The sequence below is a fragment of the Narcine bancroftii genome, chromosome 1, assembly GCF_036971445.1.
Source record: "Narcine bancroftii isolate sNarBan1 chromosome 1, sNarBan1.hap1, whole genome shotgun sequence".
Lineage (NCBI taxonomy): Eukaryota > Metazoa > Chordata > Chondrichthyes > Torpediniformes > Narcinidae > Narcine > Narcine bancroftii.
The window spans coordinates 205,159,789-205,178,018 of NC_091469.1; the positions used below are offsets into that span (position 1 = coordinate 205,159,789).

An 18,230-nucleotide genomic window follows, 5' to 3' on the forward strand; every position below is an offset into this window, starting at 1 on the left:
CACATTGTGGGCAAAACAAGCTTTTATTACCCAAGCCTGACTGGCAAAAAGGTTTTGAGGTGCTTCCACAATATCATTGGTTAATCATTGCAGTTCACTTTACAAACAGTGCACACTGCAGCCACTGCACCAGTTTTGAAGGGAATGAATATTTAGGATACCAAGTGGTCTGCTTTGTCTTGGCTAGTACAAATCTACATGAGTGTTGTTGGAGCCACATTCATCCAGAATGCCTTTGTTTTGTAGATGGCAAAAAGGCTTTGGGACTGAAGGGCCTGTTTTGTATTATTCCATTAATCTTGACACTAAAACCTTGTAACAGGAAAAAAAAAATCATTTTAACGGAAATAGGTTGAAAGAGGAGGATGGAGAGAGAATATCTTGGTGCTCCTTTTTAAGCAAAATGTTAAATACTGGATAAACACTGTTGGAACAAAAACTTGAGGAAAGTGGAGGAGAAGGGACAGAAATAATGGAGTAGATGAATGGGAGTAAGTGGATTTCTCTTTTAAATAGCCAATATAGGCTTGGTAGCATCTTGTTATATGAGTCTTCCAAAAGGCCATCCTGAAATGTATGAGTAAACAGTCATTAGGTATAGATTAGATACACCAACTATCACATTGGATGGAAGAGAATGGATTAAGGTTTGGCTTACCTTGTTGTTGGTAAGTAGGTAGTTCATAGGAAATTGTTGCTCTGGGGTCTTGATAGTACAAATCAGTTTGCTGAGATGGGTACACTGACACTCTTGCCACAGATTTTATAGATGATAGGGAAGTCGCATCTGGTCCAAGGTGTGATGACATTACAGCTGAAGTAGGGAGCACTTGGTTGAGAATAGTCTTAGGAGGTGAATCAATTTTACTGGAAAACAAAATGCAAATCTTTGGTAACAAAATGCATTATTAGCCATCTGTTTCATCTTAAAGTATTTTCTTTTAAAATAAATCACTATTTCCAAAGAGTGGCACAGTTAGCATAGCTGTTAGAATAAATATATCACAGCTCCAGCAACTCAGGTTTGAATCCAGTGCCTGTCTGTAATGAGTTTGTATATTCTCACAGGGACCCTTGTGGGTTTTCTCCGGGTTCTCTGGTTTTCTCCCACCCTCCAAACCGTATGGGATTGCAGGTTAATTGGGTGTAATGGCTGGAATCGACTTCTACCATGTTGTAAATAAAATTTAAATTTAATTTAAAAGAGAGAAAACCCAGCAGGGGTTTATGTGGAAAAAAATATTTTAGTAGGAATACATTTCTACTGTCTTTCAAAGGTGGGAGCAGGTAAAACCATCTACTCATGTTACCTGGAAGATCCTGACCTCACACCAAATGTACTAACAAATGTGACTTTAAGACAACTTTGAAATGTTTTAATATATTCTGTACACGTGTTTGACACTTAATTTAGCAATTCAAGAAATATCCACTCTAAGTTGCTTTTTTAAAAAAAGGTAGTTGCGTGCATTTCATTCTAGCTATCTATTAATTTATTTATTTTTAAACAGCCCCAGCTTCTTTGTGACATAAGTGAACTGAATCCTTATATTGCTCATGTTGAATAGTCCAAACAGGAACAGAGTGAATGCTCGTAAGACACAATTTATTCCATAATATCTTTGTCCCTTTGAGTAGCTGTAAGATGAATTCTTAAGCACATTTTACTTTTAAGTACCTTCATGAAAGATTATTAGAAATTAAATTTTTATTACTTTTAAATGCATACAAAAGCAGTAAATTACTTTGCTTTTCTTGAATGCCGCTCTACGATTTATCTTAAAATTATTGGAGACAATAACTTTTCAACACATTAATTTGGCTTTAGTCTGCAATTTTCAAGGAGTACTAATCTAGTCAAAATAATGAAGCTCTCATTTTCACACCAAGCCCATATTATTTTCCCCACTTTTCCATCAATTTCCCCCAGATTTGAGATTTGATCGATATGCTAGGATGACATAACGGTTAGTGTGGCGCAATTACAGCACCCATGACCTGGGTTCCAATCTGACTTTGTCTGTAAGGAGTTTGTAAATTCTCCCACGTCTGCATGGGTTTCCTCCCACCCTTCAAAAGGTACGGGGGTAGGGGGTGGGTTGTATTTTAACTGGGTGTATTTAGGTGGCACGGGCTCTTGGGCTGGAAAGATCTGTTACCATGCTATATGTATAAATTTAAAATTCAATTTACAGTAACCAATTAACCTACTAACCTGTACATTTGAGATATGGGAGGAAACTAACCCAGATACAATGAGAATATGCCAACTCCACAACGTCACCAATAAAGTCAACTGTGCTCCTCACCTGCAATAATAGATCAGTATCTTTCTTTCTGTATAAATTATGCACAAAGTAACACTGATCTCATTGGAGGTGGTTGGGACAAATCTTCTAACTGAGCTGACATTTTATGAAATATTACCCAACCTGTGTAGAAAAGTCATCAGTGGTTACATTTTGTCCCCATTTTGTAACAATGAATGTCAAAAGGGAAGTTGTATGGATCTCAAGTTTTACAGATGGAAAGTGACATCTTACTTTTCTGGTGGTGAACCAGATAGTGATCCAGGTGTGCTCAGACAGTTCTGTCCAATTTTCTTAGCAGTCTCCAAAGAAGCTGAGGTATCTGCACATCGTGATATTAACTGTGGCATAGTAGTTTCTGGGCTAATTATCCCATTTGTTGCCTGCACCATTTTCACAGTGGTTTCAGTGGATCCTGTTACAGAGACTACATTTCCTGCAGATGTTGTGACTATGTTAGCAATTCCAACTTTGTTCTGAAGCGCTTGTGATAGTGGGAAAGGCCGGACTGTAGTATTAATCTTCTTATTCCGCATCCGATATCTGATAATAAAGAATACAACTGTTTTCCACCCGTGATGCATTCAATATATGAAAAAAGCCAAAAACATTGCTCTTTTCTGAATTTCAAGGCTCAAAGGATAGTATTGCAAAATTGAACATAGTAGAATAAATTGTATTTCTACTGCAATGTATAATTAAAAATACATACTTTTCCAATTCCTCTTGGGAGTGAGCAAAAGTACAATTGGCACCACGAGGACAACCTCCTTGTTGTCGAAGATCTCGGCACATACTGGTTTTATATTTGCTGTTTGGCTGTGGCTGAGAATAAAAATAAGCAATATTTTCATGGCCATTTAAGTCTGACTTTTACTAGAGTTTTAATCTATTATCAGTAATAACTTTTTTAGTTCAACACAAATTTATTTTGAAATGTTTGTCATGAAAGGATGAAAACTCTTCCTACATAATGGTTCCTTAAGTAATACAATTTGTGATTGATAAAATAGCTGCAAGATGCAAAAAATGTTCAATATATTATATCAGAAAAACAATGTGATTGTAAAATGAGCTCTCTTTTTTCCCTCCAGTGGAATGCAAATCAATAGCAAAAGGCAAAACACAATTACTTATTGTCACATGCACCTAGACATGGTGAATACTTTGGCTGTGTGCGATCCATGAAAGTCAACTGATTCCTGAATAAAATAGGTAGTGTAAAATAAAGCAAGTGCAGAGTAGCGTTACAGAGAAAAAGTTCCGTTAAAACATCATTTGTAAACATTTTTAAACTGGCTTTGAATAACCAATTTTCTTCAACATTTCAAATCATTCAAATTTTGATTCATCGGATTCAAACATTTTAATTTAAAACAAGACTACGTAAACAAAAGAAATAAGGCTTACTTGTGGTGCCTCATGACCTTTTTTACTGAAGTTCTGGATGAAATCCACAAGGCCATGAACGACAGTTTTTACAGCTACCATTGAATTCTCTAGTTGTTCCCATGTTGGTGCTGCAGCATCTTAAGAAAAAAAGGTTTTTAACCCCTTTTCAATTTCAAAACACACTACATTGACAAACTAGAGATTCCTGCTTCAGATTTAGCTGCCACTTTATTACACTTAAAATATAATTCTCCCTCTCTTTTTCCATTTGGTTTCTTTCCTTCTCACTTCTGCCATTTGTGAATAAAGAAATATCTCATCTTGATAAAGACAGTATTTTTTTTTTTTAAAAACAATGAGGGATCAGGATGCCCTTGTATATGAATGACAAAGTTAATAATCAGGTGCAGACAGCAATTAGAAAAGCAAACTGCACAGTGGGCTTCATTGCTAGAGGATTTGTGTACTAAAGTCTCAATGCCTCGATCCAATTATATTGGGCCCTGCTGAGAATTCATCTGAAATATTATGCATAGGCAAGACGTACTCGAGTTAGGAGGTGAATGAAGGTTCACTAGAAATATTTCTAAACTAGCAGAATTGTCATAAAGGAGAATGAGTGGTGACTGCATTTCAAGGTACAGAATTCTTATGGGGCTTGAAAGAATTAATGTGGCTTTCTTTGGTTGAGATATTTATAACCAGGAGTTTCAAATCAAAAAGTCTAGATGTAGAAAACAAAAGGATGGAGTTTAAAAAAAAATCTCTATGAAGGGGGCTGGCTGTTGGAGTTCAGACACCAAACAGGTTAATGTTGTATTTTGAGATATTAAGCAAATCAAGATACATAGGTTAGTGCAGCAAAGTGGCACAGGGATAAATATCAGTAAAGATATTATTGAATGGTGAAACAGATATAAAGGGCCAAATGACCTACTCTATTTCTATGTTCTAACAGTTCAAGGTGTCAGTTAACCAAATATGTTCAGATGTCCAGAATGGCAACTATGTTTGGTAATTCAGTACAAAATTAATGTTAATAGATCTGCTTGATCTTAGTGTACATACTTCCAACAGAACTTCATTAGATTATGTGGCCTAGCCACAAAATATAGGTATTTTCTCCAAATGAGAAATCCAAATTCCACTGAGAGATTGTCATTTTAAAAGACTGATGCTCAATTTAAAAAAAATGTAGTCCTACTTAAACAAGGAACAGTCATTTACCAAGTTGACATCAGAAAATTAAAACAGCTGAAAAATGTATCATTTCAAAACAAACAAGCAGGCAGTTTGAGCAATGGATAGAATATCCATTGAATTTAGTTGTTTGTTTCAAGTGCTTTGCTGTTTGGCATGGGTGATCATGTCTCTCCATCCATCATGGTCTCTGACCCTCTGAATTGTTGTTGTTCCTCCCCTGTTTCGCACCATGATGTTAATCTATCATTTTCATTCTCTGTCTGCCTCTGCTTCTTTTTCCTTCCAGCTGTAACTAAATGTTCTAATGTATCTCTTTGCATGATGCGTCCAAAAAATTTTGATTGCTGTTTTCTGATTCTTTTAAGTAATGTATGTTTTGTTTTTGTTCTTTGTAGAACTTCTTTGTTATTGTGTGTGGTATATATGGTATGCATAGCATTCTTCTGAGAAATCACATCTCTGCTGCATTTTTTTTCATTACATTTGTGAAGGTCCATGACTCACAGTCATACATCAATATAGGAAGAATGTACCAGCTGAGAGTTCGAAGGAGGATGTCAAGTACTATTTTCTTGTTCATTAGGATGTTTCTCATTTCTACAAATGCTGTTCTTGCTTTCATGTCTACTTTGCATTTGCCATCAGATATTACCCATGATCCAAGGTGCTTGAAGTTGTAAACATTTCAGGATTTCATTTCCCAATACGATCCTACAATTTGGAATATCAGGTTTCTTTGATATTACCAGTTTTCTTTTTTGTTTAGAGTTAGGCCAAATCTTTGGCTCTCCGTGTTGATGGTAAATACCAATTTCTGTCAATTTACTTCACTGTTTGCTATCAGTGCTGCATCATCTGCATAGCAGAGTTTATTGATATTGTATCCTCCTACACTTATTCCAGGTAGGTCTTGTAGGTTTCTCTTGATGTTTTCACTCTACAGGAAGAACAGGTCTGGTGACACAACCCTGTCTAACTCCTCACTTAACACAAATGCAAGTGAATAGAGCAATTGCAGAGACCAACAACAGTCAACATATGCACGACAAGATTAAAGAGGTCACAAATCGGAAGTGGAGTAGCAACAGGATGTATAAAAGCAAAATACGGCTCGACAATTATGGAAAAAGAAAAAATAATTCAAAGATGGTCAGAGTACATCAAAGATCTATATGACAACAAAGACCAAGAAGACAACTTTGATATTGGGACAACAACAAGGGCCTAGCAATAGTGAAAGAAGAAGTGAACATGCTATGAAGAAAATGCGAAAGGGAAAAAAACATCATGAACAGAAAACATTCTGGTTGAACTGTATGAAGTGCTAGAAGATTTTGATGTATTGAAATTAGTAATCATATTGAACGGAACATATAACAGTGGCAAAGTACCAGAAGATCTTTTAAAGACCATTTTCATTGCACTGCCAAAGAAACCAGGTGCAACAGGATATGGACAACACAGAACAATTAGTTTAATGGGCCACGTCAAAAATTCTACTTCAAATCATGTACAGAATAAGAAACAAAATTAAACCCGAGGTCAGTGAAGAACAGTGTGCCTTTGTTGAACGCAAGGTAACATCAAACATCACTTATAGCCTCAGGAATATTATTGAAAGATCAGTAGAAGTACAAGAAGACCTATACTTCTGTTTCATTGACTATATAAAAGCCTTTGACAAAGCGAAACATTAAGTCATCATGAAAATGCTTAAAGATATTAATAGATGGAAAAGATTTAAGAATAACCAGGAATCTCTACTGGCAACAAAGTACAGCCATACAGATAGACAACGAGAATCCAGTTAGTTAAGTCAAAAAATAAACTGCTTCCATAAAATAGCCAAATGATTCACAAATATTCCCAGCTATGTATTGTTTAGTTTTGAGAAACCAAGGTATACACATATAAACGTGGTGTTGCAAAGATACATAACCAATATTTTGGGCTTGAGCCCTTCATCAAGGTATGAACAAACTGTAGGCAGGCATCTGGGGGGGTGGGGGGGTAGAGGGTAGAGGGAAGAGCACAGGCCTACAGTACAGGCAAGTAATAGATAGATAAGGGAGGAAAGGCACAACAATAAAGAGGGGGAGTGGCTCTGTGAATGAAGAGGGAAGGACGTGGAGAGCCGGAGGAAAGGAAAAAGAGGGAGAACGGGAAGTGGTCTAGCAGAAACCAGAGAAGTCAATATTAATGCCATCTGGTTGGAGAGTGCCAAGATGGAATATTAGATGTTGCTCCTCCAATTTATGGGTGGTCATGGTTTGGCAGTGTATGAGGCCACGGACAGAAATGTCAGTGCGGGAGTGGGAGCAGAATTGAAATGGTTGGCCACTGGGAGCAACACCTAATATTGCATCTTCGAACACTCCAACTGGATGGCATTAACATCGAGTTCTCCGGTTTTCTTTCCTCTACATCCCCTTCCCTTTCCTCTCCCTGTTTACTGTTTTGCCCACCCTCCCTTATCCATCTATTGCCCGTGGGCCTGTGCTCCTTCCCCTGCCTCTCCCACACCTTTTTATTCAGGCGCTGGCCTACATTTTCCTCATACCTTGATCAAGGGCTCAATTCTGAAACGTTGAATATGCACCTTTATCTTTGCTATACAGAATACACTGTTTGACCTGTTGAGTTTCTCCAGCATTGTGTTTTTTACTTCAATCACAGTGTCTGCAAACATTTGTGTTTTACTATTTACTACATATATACCTGGGTTTGGATCTATATTTGCCAAAAGTTCAAGATGAAATCGTAGTCTGTTCAAATTAGCTGGATCCGTTGTCCGCTGCAGGACAATGGTCAATTCCTGCACACTCTTTGCAAAAGATTCTGGGGACTGAAGCTGCAGACAAAGGAAAAGGAGGTAATGACATCAAAATAATTAACTGAAATGCAATTTCTAAAGAAAATGTTGTTACACTCAGGGCAGTAGGTCTTTGAAACACTCTTTAACAAAAGGGAATTGAAGTGGGGTCTTAAAAATCGTTAAAGGTTTAGATAATTACTTGACAAGCAAGGTATGGAATGATGGAAGGTTACAGAAGGCAGACATAAATGTACACTTGAGGTTATGATCAAAAGAGCCACCTAAGTAAATGGCACAGCATGTTCAAGGGACTGGACAACACAAAAATTAGTTAGGAGGTGGCCACTTGGAACTTCCTTTCTGATACCTGCATTAAATTTTGTTGACCGGCATTCTTGTGAAGCAACTCTGACAGCTTTTATATATTAACAATCAGACTATTAAGTAATACAATTTGACTTGTGCAAGCATATTATAGCAAGATTGAATTACAACTGACTACTATGCAAAAATAATATCTCACGTCTTCATACTACACTTGTTCAAAGTCATGCTGTGAGTCCAATATCAGTAGTCAATGCATAGATAATTAAGATAGAACGACTACTTGCTATGAAATACAATGCAGGGACATTTATAATTAGTGCTATACTATATTGGAGTGTTTATGATACAAAAATGGATGAGAAGATATGTAAATGCAGCTCACTGCCATACAAAATGCTGAATTACTGATGACAGTTAATACATAAACAGTGAAATATATGGATGATCAGAGAGCACCCAAGACGAGAATAAGTCTAAAGTTTCCAGTGAATAGCTTTTCTGCAGTTCTGATGTCAATATAATATCTCTCAACACAGAAGCTGCCAAATCTGCTGTATTTATATTATTGTAAAAGATGGAAATCATCTATCTTCTGAACTGAACATATTGTATTCTGTAATCCAATCTGAATACAATTTTAACAATAAGCAAGCAGACATCCAAAACACTTCTGATGCTTTGTTGCCTAGATCAACCATTCTCAATGGGGGCATATGGCCCATCCCAGGGGCCAGCATAACTGAAATCAAAGTTTTGTATTTTTTTTTTTTTAAATGTTTTTCGTATAGTCAGTAGGAGAGAACACTATCTCAGTTTTAATACTGTATGGTGTTAATTGCGATAAATAAACGATACCGGATACCCAAGTACAGAAGAAACCAACCAACTTGACTGCTTCACAGGGAAGGAGCCCACAAACTTTCAGCAGAATCCCAAGAAGGTCATCGCAAAAGAAAAAAAAGTTGAGAATAGCTGGCCTAAATTACCATAGCTCTACCATACTCTTATCTTCCTGGATGAAGTTCTTTTGATTCTATCTGCTTCCTCCAAAAAAGAAATGTTGCCATAGGAATCTCCAAGGGTCCACATTATGGCTTTCTCTCTCTAGGGCCCATGGAACCTTCCTCCGATCACTGCCTACATTCTTTGTTTAGGTAAGTGGACTCCTCTAACGGGCATTTTTAGCCTCACTATGCACTGGAAAATTTCATCAACTCAGCTACAAAATACACCCTTTAAAAGGTCCATCCTACACTATTCACTTATTTCTCAAATTTCTCCATCTCTACTCACTAGATCCCACAACTCCTGCAACTATACTTCCCGTTTCAAGGAAATAATTTTCTTCTCCTTGTTTCTCCATCTCTTGCATTCTGACTACACATTTATTTAACCTCAACCAATAATTTCATTCATTCCACCTCAGATGACAAAGCCCTCACCCATGTTCCATTTCCTGCACTTGTGATCTTCACTCTTCTCCACTATCACAAGGGAGGATAGTGATTCCATTGAATATCTACCTCACATGTCCTCCCTCAGCACCATAAAAGGATAGCTCCCTTCTGAACAGCTTTGGTTTACTCCTCCATCCTCACCAATGCTGCTGGAAGACAACCAAAGCACCTGGAGGAAACCCATGCAGTCTTGGAGAGACCATACAAAATCCACACATTGAGAACTCAAGGTCAGTATTGAATCTAGGTCCCTGCAAATGGTGGTTGGGGGTGGAGGGGGGCAGCAGCAATAATTATGCCATTCAGTGAAATAGCAAACTTTAGATTTTTCTCTGGTTTAAAAAAAACTTACTATTATCCACATCTTTGAGAACACACCTTATCAATTATAGACTGCATATGTGATTTATGTGCCAAGTCTCCGTATAAAAGGGAAGACCATTGTTCAGGGGAAATTCTAAGTCCTGCCTCCATGGCAATATGAACAATCTGTGCATCATGCTCCCTGCGCAAAGCTTCATAAGTTCGAAATTCTTCTTTCAATTGCATTAGAGAAGAATCTTCATCCCTTTTTGTAACCTAGAGAGAAAAACAGTCCACAATAAATCATGCCTGAAACATTCTTGTCTGTAAGATAGACTTCATTATTTTCTAAATGGCAAGCATCTTTAAATTATGGATGACAGATTAAGAGCTCTAAAGAGAGAAAGAACTGAAAGCCAATGGACAAGTTTGAAAGGCTAATAGAATATTGTTTATTTTTCTATTAATAATTGTGCAGCAATCTTAATTATCATTCATCACAATCCTAATGACATACAGTTGCTAGCATTCTCAGATTCAGAGTATTCTGGAGATTAGTGCACAGAAATAAAAGCCTTTTTTTTTTAACATCACTGGAAGTATCTTTGTCAGAGATGTTAAACGAAAGCCATTTGCTCTCTTGGGCTGATGTCTAGCCAAATTATCTCCTGCTCAAAACTACATCTGTCTTGAAGATAATCAAGATACAAATTATACAAAGAAAGTTTCCATTTGATTCAAATTGGTTACTACTCTTTTTAAATTAATCCATTTGCATCTGTCATATAGTGGCATTGGCTTATTTAAAAGCAAGCAAGAAAAAACAAATTTGACTGAGGGATCATTTATCACGACATAACAGATTGAAAAATAAATTCATTTGCGAAAATTTGAAAGCAGCAATATCCACATCAGGTAATTTTTCATCAACTTTCAATAAATTCCACTCACAAATGCTTACTTGGAAGTCGACAATGTTTAAGTAATTGGTTACCAGAATACATACTGGGCTGTATAGAAATTTGAATACTGAAAACCCTTATTATAATGAACTATCCTTCTAAGCATACAGACACTGGCCATGATTTGACTGCAATTCGGAACCAGATGTCACAATAATTGGAGCAATATCTATTCCACAGTAGCAGAGAGAGATAAAAACATGATATCATAGCAAATGTTTCAAAGTAGCTTGCTTGCTTGGTTTTTCCTTACATATTTAATGTGACACAGGGGGAGCCCATGGCAGCTCTGGCAATATTAAGCATTAAATCAATGACACAACCTTATTTGATGCCTTTTTTTTTTAAAACGAGGATAGTCTTGTTGCAGACCTGATTAATATCACATATCAATGGGATGCATGGCATAGTGGAGCAAACACAAGATAGAAATGAATTTATGGGATGAGTAGAATAGGAGGATGGGATTCTATTATCCCCCTGATTTATGGAGGTTGAAAAAGGGTATATTTAATGGTTTATGGTGAAGGGACCATGTGGTAGATCAACCACCAGAGAGCATGACAAATTCCAGTGGTTAGTTACTCTCTGGCTAAAGAAATTCCTCCACATCTGTTTTAAATGGGCACCTTTTAATCCTGAAGATGGGCCCTCTTGTCCAAGACTCCCCTACTTTGCCACATCTTCTCTGTTCAGGCCTCTCAACATTTGAAATGCTTTAATGAAGTCACCTCTCATTCTTTCTGTAAAAAAAATTGGTGGAATTAGCCACCCCATTGGTGATGGGTATTTGTGGATATATTGGCTTTGTTCACTGGGCTGAATCAGCTAAACTTTAGGGGCACTCCTCTTCCAGGAGGATGCATTGAAGAGCAAAGCACATCCTTCGTGGCATCAGCGCTGAACGTCACCAATGCCGAAGAACAATGGTGAAAAGCTGAAAGGGAACAAAAGGAGCAAAAACATCCTCAGATTCTATTCATCCCAGAAATTCATATCCATCTTGTGTTTGCTCTACTTAAAAGTGGCAAGGCAGGTGAAACTGTTACTCTTCTCCTCTAAAACAAATGATTAGAGTCAATATTACTTTTCCACAATTTCCTTCATTGGTTGTTGTTTTGAGAACTTTTCCCTGCAATTTAGGGTTTTATTAACATTAAAATCCAAGTTGCTAAAAATGAAATTGACAGATTTTAACATAAAGCCATTAATTTTTCCAAAGTTTAAGTCATGAGGTGAATAGAATATCTTGCAAACCTGAATGCAGTACCTTGAAACATGAAGCACGGTACAATAGTTGCACGACATGACCAATACTCGTTTTGGATGCTTGAGGAAACCGCGGTTCAAGTCTCTGAACTACAAAGAGAACCAACACTTTCCTAGAGAGTGCAGACCCATCTTCCAATGCAAGCAAAACCAATTTAAGAGCTTCTTCCTGCATAGCTGTTAAAAGAATGGAAAACATAAGTATTACTGTTTAGCTATACTGAAGAAAATACTTTAGAATTTTTAAGTGTTAAGGTATTTCGAGATGAAGTGAGAAAATACAGTTGAGATAGTATAGAGCAGCTATTCTCAACCTTTACTTGGCTATGGTCCCCTTGTAACTCTGCTCAAAGTTTATGGGCCCCCTTTCCTGTGAAGCAGTCAACTTTAGTTTGTTTCTTCCGTACTTTTATATGAACAAAGCATATTTTAGGATTTCAGTCTGTGTCCCCCTTAAATGTGCTGTGGTCTCTGGGGAATCCTGGGACCACAATACATTTAATCACAGCTAATCCCTTTCTTAAATAAGGATCCCAAAACTGTACCCTGTATTCCAATTGAGGCCTCCCTAGTGCCTTGCAAAGCCTCAACATCACATCCTGCTCTTATACACTATTCCTCCAGATATAAAAATACCAACATTGCCTTCATCTTCTTCTTCATCTAAAGGTTAACCTTTAGGGTATTTTGAATTTTCTTCCCATCCAAATAATAGTCTGCCCTTTAATTCCTTCTACAAAGTGCATGACCACACACTTTCATTTTCCCCTTCTTTGCCCATTCTCCTAATCTATCCAAGTCTCTCAGCAGCTTCTTTGTTTCATCATCACTACCTGCCCCTCCACCCATCTTTGTATTATCTGCATAATTGGTCACAAATCCATTTATTCCGCAATCCAAATCATTAATATACAATTTAAGAAGTGGTAAGAACACCGACCCCTGCGGAACACCGACCCCTGCGGAACACCGACCCCTGCGGAACACCGACCCCTGCGGAACACCGACCCCTGCGGAACACCGACCCCTGCGGAACACCGACCCCTGCGGAACACCGACCCCTGCGGAACACCGACCCCTGCGGAACACCGACCCCTGCGGAACACCGACCCCTGCGGAACACCGACCCCTGCGGAACACCGACCCCTGCGGAACACCGACCCCTGCGGAACACCGACCCCTGCGGAACACCGACCCCTGCGGAACACCGACCCCTGCGGAACACCGACCCCTGCGGAACACCGACCCCTGCGGAACACCGACCCCTGCGGAACACCGACCCCTGCGGAACACCGACCCCTGCGGAACACCGACCCCTGCGGAACACCGACCCCTGCGGAACACCGACCCCTGCGGAACACCGACCCCTGCGGAACACCGACCCCTGCGGAACACCGACCCCTGCGGAACACCGACCCCTGCGGAACACCGACCCCTGCGGAACACCGACCCCTGCGGAACACCGACCCCTGCGGAACACCGACCCCTGCGGAACACCGACCCCTGCGGAACACCGACCCCTGCGGAACACCGACCCCTGCGGAACACCGACCCCTGCGGAACACCGACCCCTGCGGAACACCGACCCCTGCGGAACACCGACCCCTGCGGAACACCGACCCCTGCGGAACACCGACCCCTGCGGAACACCGACCCCTGCGGAACACCGACCCCTGCGGAACACCGACCCCTGCGGAACACCGACCCCTGCGGAACACCGACCCCTGCGGAACACCGACCCCTGCGGAACACCGACCCCTGTGGAACACCACTGGTAACCAGTAGCCAGCTAGAGTAGGATTCCTTTGTTCCCACTCTCAGTTTCCTGTCAATCAGCCAAAGCTCTACCCGTGCTAGTATCCTTCCTGTTATTCCACGGGCTCTCATCTTGCTAAGCAGCCTCATGTCAGCCACCGTGTTAAAGGGCTTTAGAAAATCCAATATACAATATCCACTCCATCTCCTTTGTTTAGCCTGCTTGTGTTTTTCTCAAAAAATTACAGTAGGTTTGTCAGGTGAGATTTTCCCCCAAGGAAACCATGCTGACTCTGGCCCACCTTGTCATGTACCACCAGGTACTCCAGAACCTCATCCATGACAGTCAACTCAAACAACTTCCCAATCAATAATGTTAGGCTAACAGGTCTATAATCTACTTTATGCTGCCTCCCTTTCTTTTAAATAGTGGAGCAACTTTTGCAAATTTGACTCCACTAACACTTTCAAAAATCTATAGAGTTACTTCTTTCAAAACCAGAGAGTGCATTCCATCTGATCCAGGATACTTACCTACCTTTAGTCCATTCAGCTTCCCAAGCAACATCCCTCTGGTGATCGTGATTGCACTCATCCCGCTTTCCTGACACCCTTGAAACTCAGGTATACTGCTAATGTCTTCCATAGAGAAGACTGATGCAAAAAACTCATTCTGTTGCTCTGTCATCTCCTTGTCTTCCATTATAATTTCTCCAGTGTAATTTTTCATGGTCCTATGTCTACTCCCAATTTTTAAAAAAAGATCCTTTTTGATATTATTTGCTATCTTCCTTTCAAAGTTCATCTTATCCTCCCGAATGACCTTCTAGTTGTCTTCTGTAAGATTTTTAAAGCTTTCCAGTCCTCTATCTTCCCACTAATTTTTGCTTCCTTATATGCCAGGGTTGGCACCAAGGGGGGCATCCATGTGCATTGCCCCCCCCCAAATGAGGTGCTCTGCCCCCCATACAGCCATCCCTGGCCATCAGACCCACCCCCATTCCCTCCTGCATCACTAGTGTTTAGGTTGAATCAGGCTAACGACTCTTCACCTGCCCCCGGCCGCATCCCTAGCTTGTGTCAAGCATCAGTAGCATCTAGTGACGCTTAACATAAAAAAACAGCACCCTCGTGCCCCCCTACCCTGCTGAACGAACCCCCCTCTAACATACATTCTGGCACTGACCCTGTTATATACCCTTCCTTTTGCTTTTACTTTAGCTTTGGTTTTACTTGTCAGCCCGTTGTCATCTTTCTACTCAAATATTTCTCCTTTTTTGGAATATATCATCCTGCACCTTCCTTATTTCTCATAGAAACTTAGCCATTGCTGCTCTGACATTAGTGTGCCTTTCCAATCAACTTTGGCTGGCCAGTTCCTCTCTCAAATCTCAGTAGTCCCTTTTATTCCACTGGTAAACTGACACATCTGATTTTAGTTTCACCCTCTCAAATTACAGGGCGAATTCTATTATATCATAATCACTGCCTCCGCAGGGTTCCCTTATCTTCAGCTCTGTTATCAATTCTGGTCCATTACCACAATATCCAATACAGAATTGCCATTTTCCTGATCAGCTCAGCCACAAACTGTTTCAAGAAGCCATCCTGAAGGCATTAGATAAATTCCTTCTCTTGGGATCCAGCATCAACCTGCATCTTGAAGACCTCCAATATCAAATGCAACGTTGCCTTTTTGCATGCTTTCTCTATGTCTCTCTCTAGATTGCAGGCCACATCCTAGCTACTGTTTGAAGGCCTGAACACAACTCCCACCAGGGTTTTTTTTTTACTCTTAGTTTCTTAATTCTACCCACGACTATTTTTTTTAAAAATATATCTTCTAATTTAACATCTCCACTCTCTGAAGATTGAATTCAATTTTTTACTAGCAAAAACATCTCACCTCCTATCTCCGTCTTTTCAATACACAGTATATCCATGGATATTTAGTTCCCAGTAGTGGTCTTCTTTCAACTACAGCTCAGTGATGGCCACAATGTCATAATTGCCAACTTTTAGCCATGCAACAAGACCATCAACCTTATTTCCTCAAATGTGGGTATTTAAATGCAAGACCTTCATCACCTTTTTCAGTTTAATTTCCAAAGGACCCCAAATTAAATTCTTAATCTTACACGTAATTTTTCCCTACTGCCTCTCTTTCCTCACAATCTCGTTACACAGTGCATCTACTTGTGCATCTTTTGCCCTATTTACTCCCATTTCATTCTGGTTCCCATTCCCCACCAAACAATTTTAAACCCTCCCCAATAGTTCTCCCAAACATGCCCACCAGGATATTTGCCTCCACACATCACTCCCCCCACCCAATTCCAACTCGGGTGCAGCCCATTTTTTTGTGGGTCATATCTTCCCCAGAAGAGATCCTATTGATACAAAAATCCATACCTCTTCCCCCTGCACCAACTCTTTTGCCACACATTCATCTGCCATAACTTCCAATTCCTAACTTCATTCAGGCGTGGGACAAATGGCAATCCAGAGATTACCATAGCTGAAGTCCTGCTTTTTAGCTTCCTTCCCAACTCCCTATATTCATTCTTCAGGACCTCATTCCCTTTTCCTATAAATTTCACCAATGTGGACTATGACATCTGGCTGCTCACCCTCCTGCTTGAGAATGCTGTGGACTCCATTTGAGATATCCCCGAACCTGGCAACATACCATCCTGGAGTCTTGATCTTGGTCACAGCACCTTCCCTAACTACTGAATCCCCCATCGCTAGAGTTCTCCTCTTCCCCCCTTTCCCTTCTGAGACAAAGGGCCAGATTTTGTGCCACACCTGACCACTAAGACTAGTCCTTGCTAAATCAAATCACAAACAGTACACTTTATTGTTGAGGGGTGCTCTGTGCTGACTACCTATTCCCTTCCCCTTCCCCTCCCCCAACAGTTATTAAGTTACCTGCCTCTCGGGTGTGACCATCTCCTTATAGCTTCTACCTCCTGAATGATCCAGAATTCATCCAGGTTCAGATCCAATTCCTTAAACTATCTGAAAAGAGCAGCAGCTGGATGCACTACTTGCAGCCTACATCTTCAGGGACTCTTGCACTGTCCCAGATTTCCCACATCCTGCAATTGGAGCTTATCAATAGCCTAGCTGCCATCTCCACTGCCTACCCTGGGTTACTATGAAAAGATCTTACCTGACCTGTAGCAAAACCCTGCCATTGAATCACAAACAAAATTACAAATTGCTGACTGATTTTCCTTGTGATGGTGCACATCAGTGACACCAGGCGAACCGGTTCTGCATGTTACGGTTGCGGCAGCAGAGCAGCCGCGTCAAGATGGCGCTGGCAGGGTCGTCTTTTCTGCCAGCTGGGTTGAGTCTGCAGGCATGCAGGGCTACATCATGACGTTGTTTCCAATGCGGGGGGTGGGGGGTGGGTGGGGAACACACTTACCGGTGGCTTTATAAGGCGCAGCACAGGAAGTTTCAATAAACTGGAGTGCAGACGTGCCCACTGAGTACTTGTCTCATTCTTTCAACTCCGTTTAGTTGCCGCTACATTGGTGACCCCGATGGTCCAGACGCCTCTTGACTCATCAGCATGAACGCTGCACAGCAGTCAGTGCGGTTGCCCTTAAACTCCTGACTTTCTGGATGCTCTGCCCACGCACTTGGTTTGGACAGGCAGAGGCACAGTTCCAGATAAAGCATATTGCCTCAGACTTCACCAAGTACCACCATGTGGTCAGCTCAAGAAACCCAACCACTTGGCATTCGTCTTAGAATTCACCATCAACATTCAACACCTCTCCAGCAAGGAAAATGCCGTCCAAAACGCCCTCTCAAGGCCGACTATTCAATAGTCACCAGGCCTCAACTATTCCGAACTGGCAAGGGTGTAAGGATGACGCAGAGACCCAGGCTTTCCTCACAGCCATCCCTGGCCTCCATTTTGAAGATATTGCCCTGCCAAGCAGCAACCACACCCTGCTATGTGATGTGTCCACGGGCCAGCCCCATCCAGTCATTCCAGGACACTGGAAATGACGGATTTTCCACTCCATCCAGGATTTCTCCCACCTGTCCATTAAGTCCACTGAACGCATGGTCACTGCATGATTTGAATAGCATGGCTTACAAAAGCAGGTCACTGAGTGGGCCCACACTTGCACACACTGCCAGGTTTCAAAGGTCAACATACACACAAAAGTTCCCGTCCAAAAATTTGAACCACCGAGCTGATGACTTGATCAAATCCATGTCGACACAGTCTGTCCCCTCCCGGTTTCATGCTAGGCCTGGTATCTCCTCACAGTGGTAGACCAAGCCACAAGATGGCTGGAAGCCATCCCCCCAAGGACACGTCTGCAGACTCCTGCGCCAGGGCAGTACTCACACACTGGATATCCTGATTTGGGACATCGGACTATATCATTACAGAAAAGGGGCTCAGTTC

General features: G+C 40.7%; 1 protein-coding gene across 11 annotated transcripts in view; it reads right to left on the reverse strand.

Annotated features, from left to right (window-relative positions):
* Positions 1–18,230, reverse strand: part of rc3h2 (ring finger and CCCH-type domains 2) — a 90,608-nt gene that overhangs the window by 29,451 nt on the left and 42,927 nt on the right. For all 11 annotated transcript variants that reach the window (XM_069889015.1, XM_069888991.1, XM_069889024.1 and 8 more), the window contains 7 exons: positions 12,039–12,214; positions 9,882–10,082; positions 7,623–7,755; positions 3,720–3,838; positions 3,022–3,134; positions 2,544–2,852; positions 659–867 (listed from right to left, as the gene is read on the reverse strand). In XM_069889015.1, the coding sequence (XP_069745116.1) occupies positions 659–867; positions 2,544–2,852; positions 3,022–3,134; positions 3,720–3,838; positions 7,623–7,755; positions 9,882–10,082; positions 12,039–12,214 (1,260 nt within the window). The remainder of the gene's footprint in view (positions 1–658; positions 868–2,543; positions 2,853–3,021; positions 3,135–3,719; positions 3,839–7,622; positions 7,756–9,881; positions 10,083–12,038; positions 12,215–18,230) is intronic.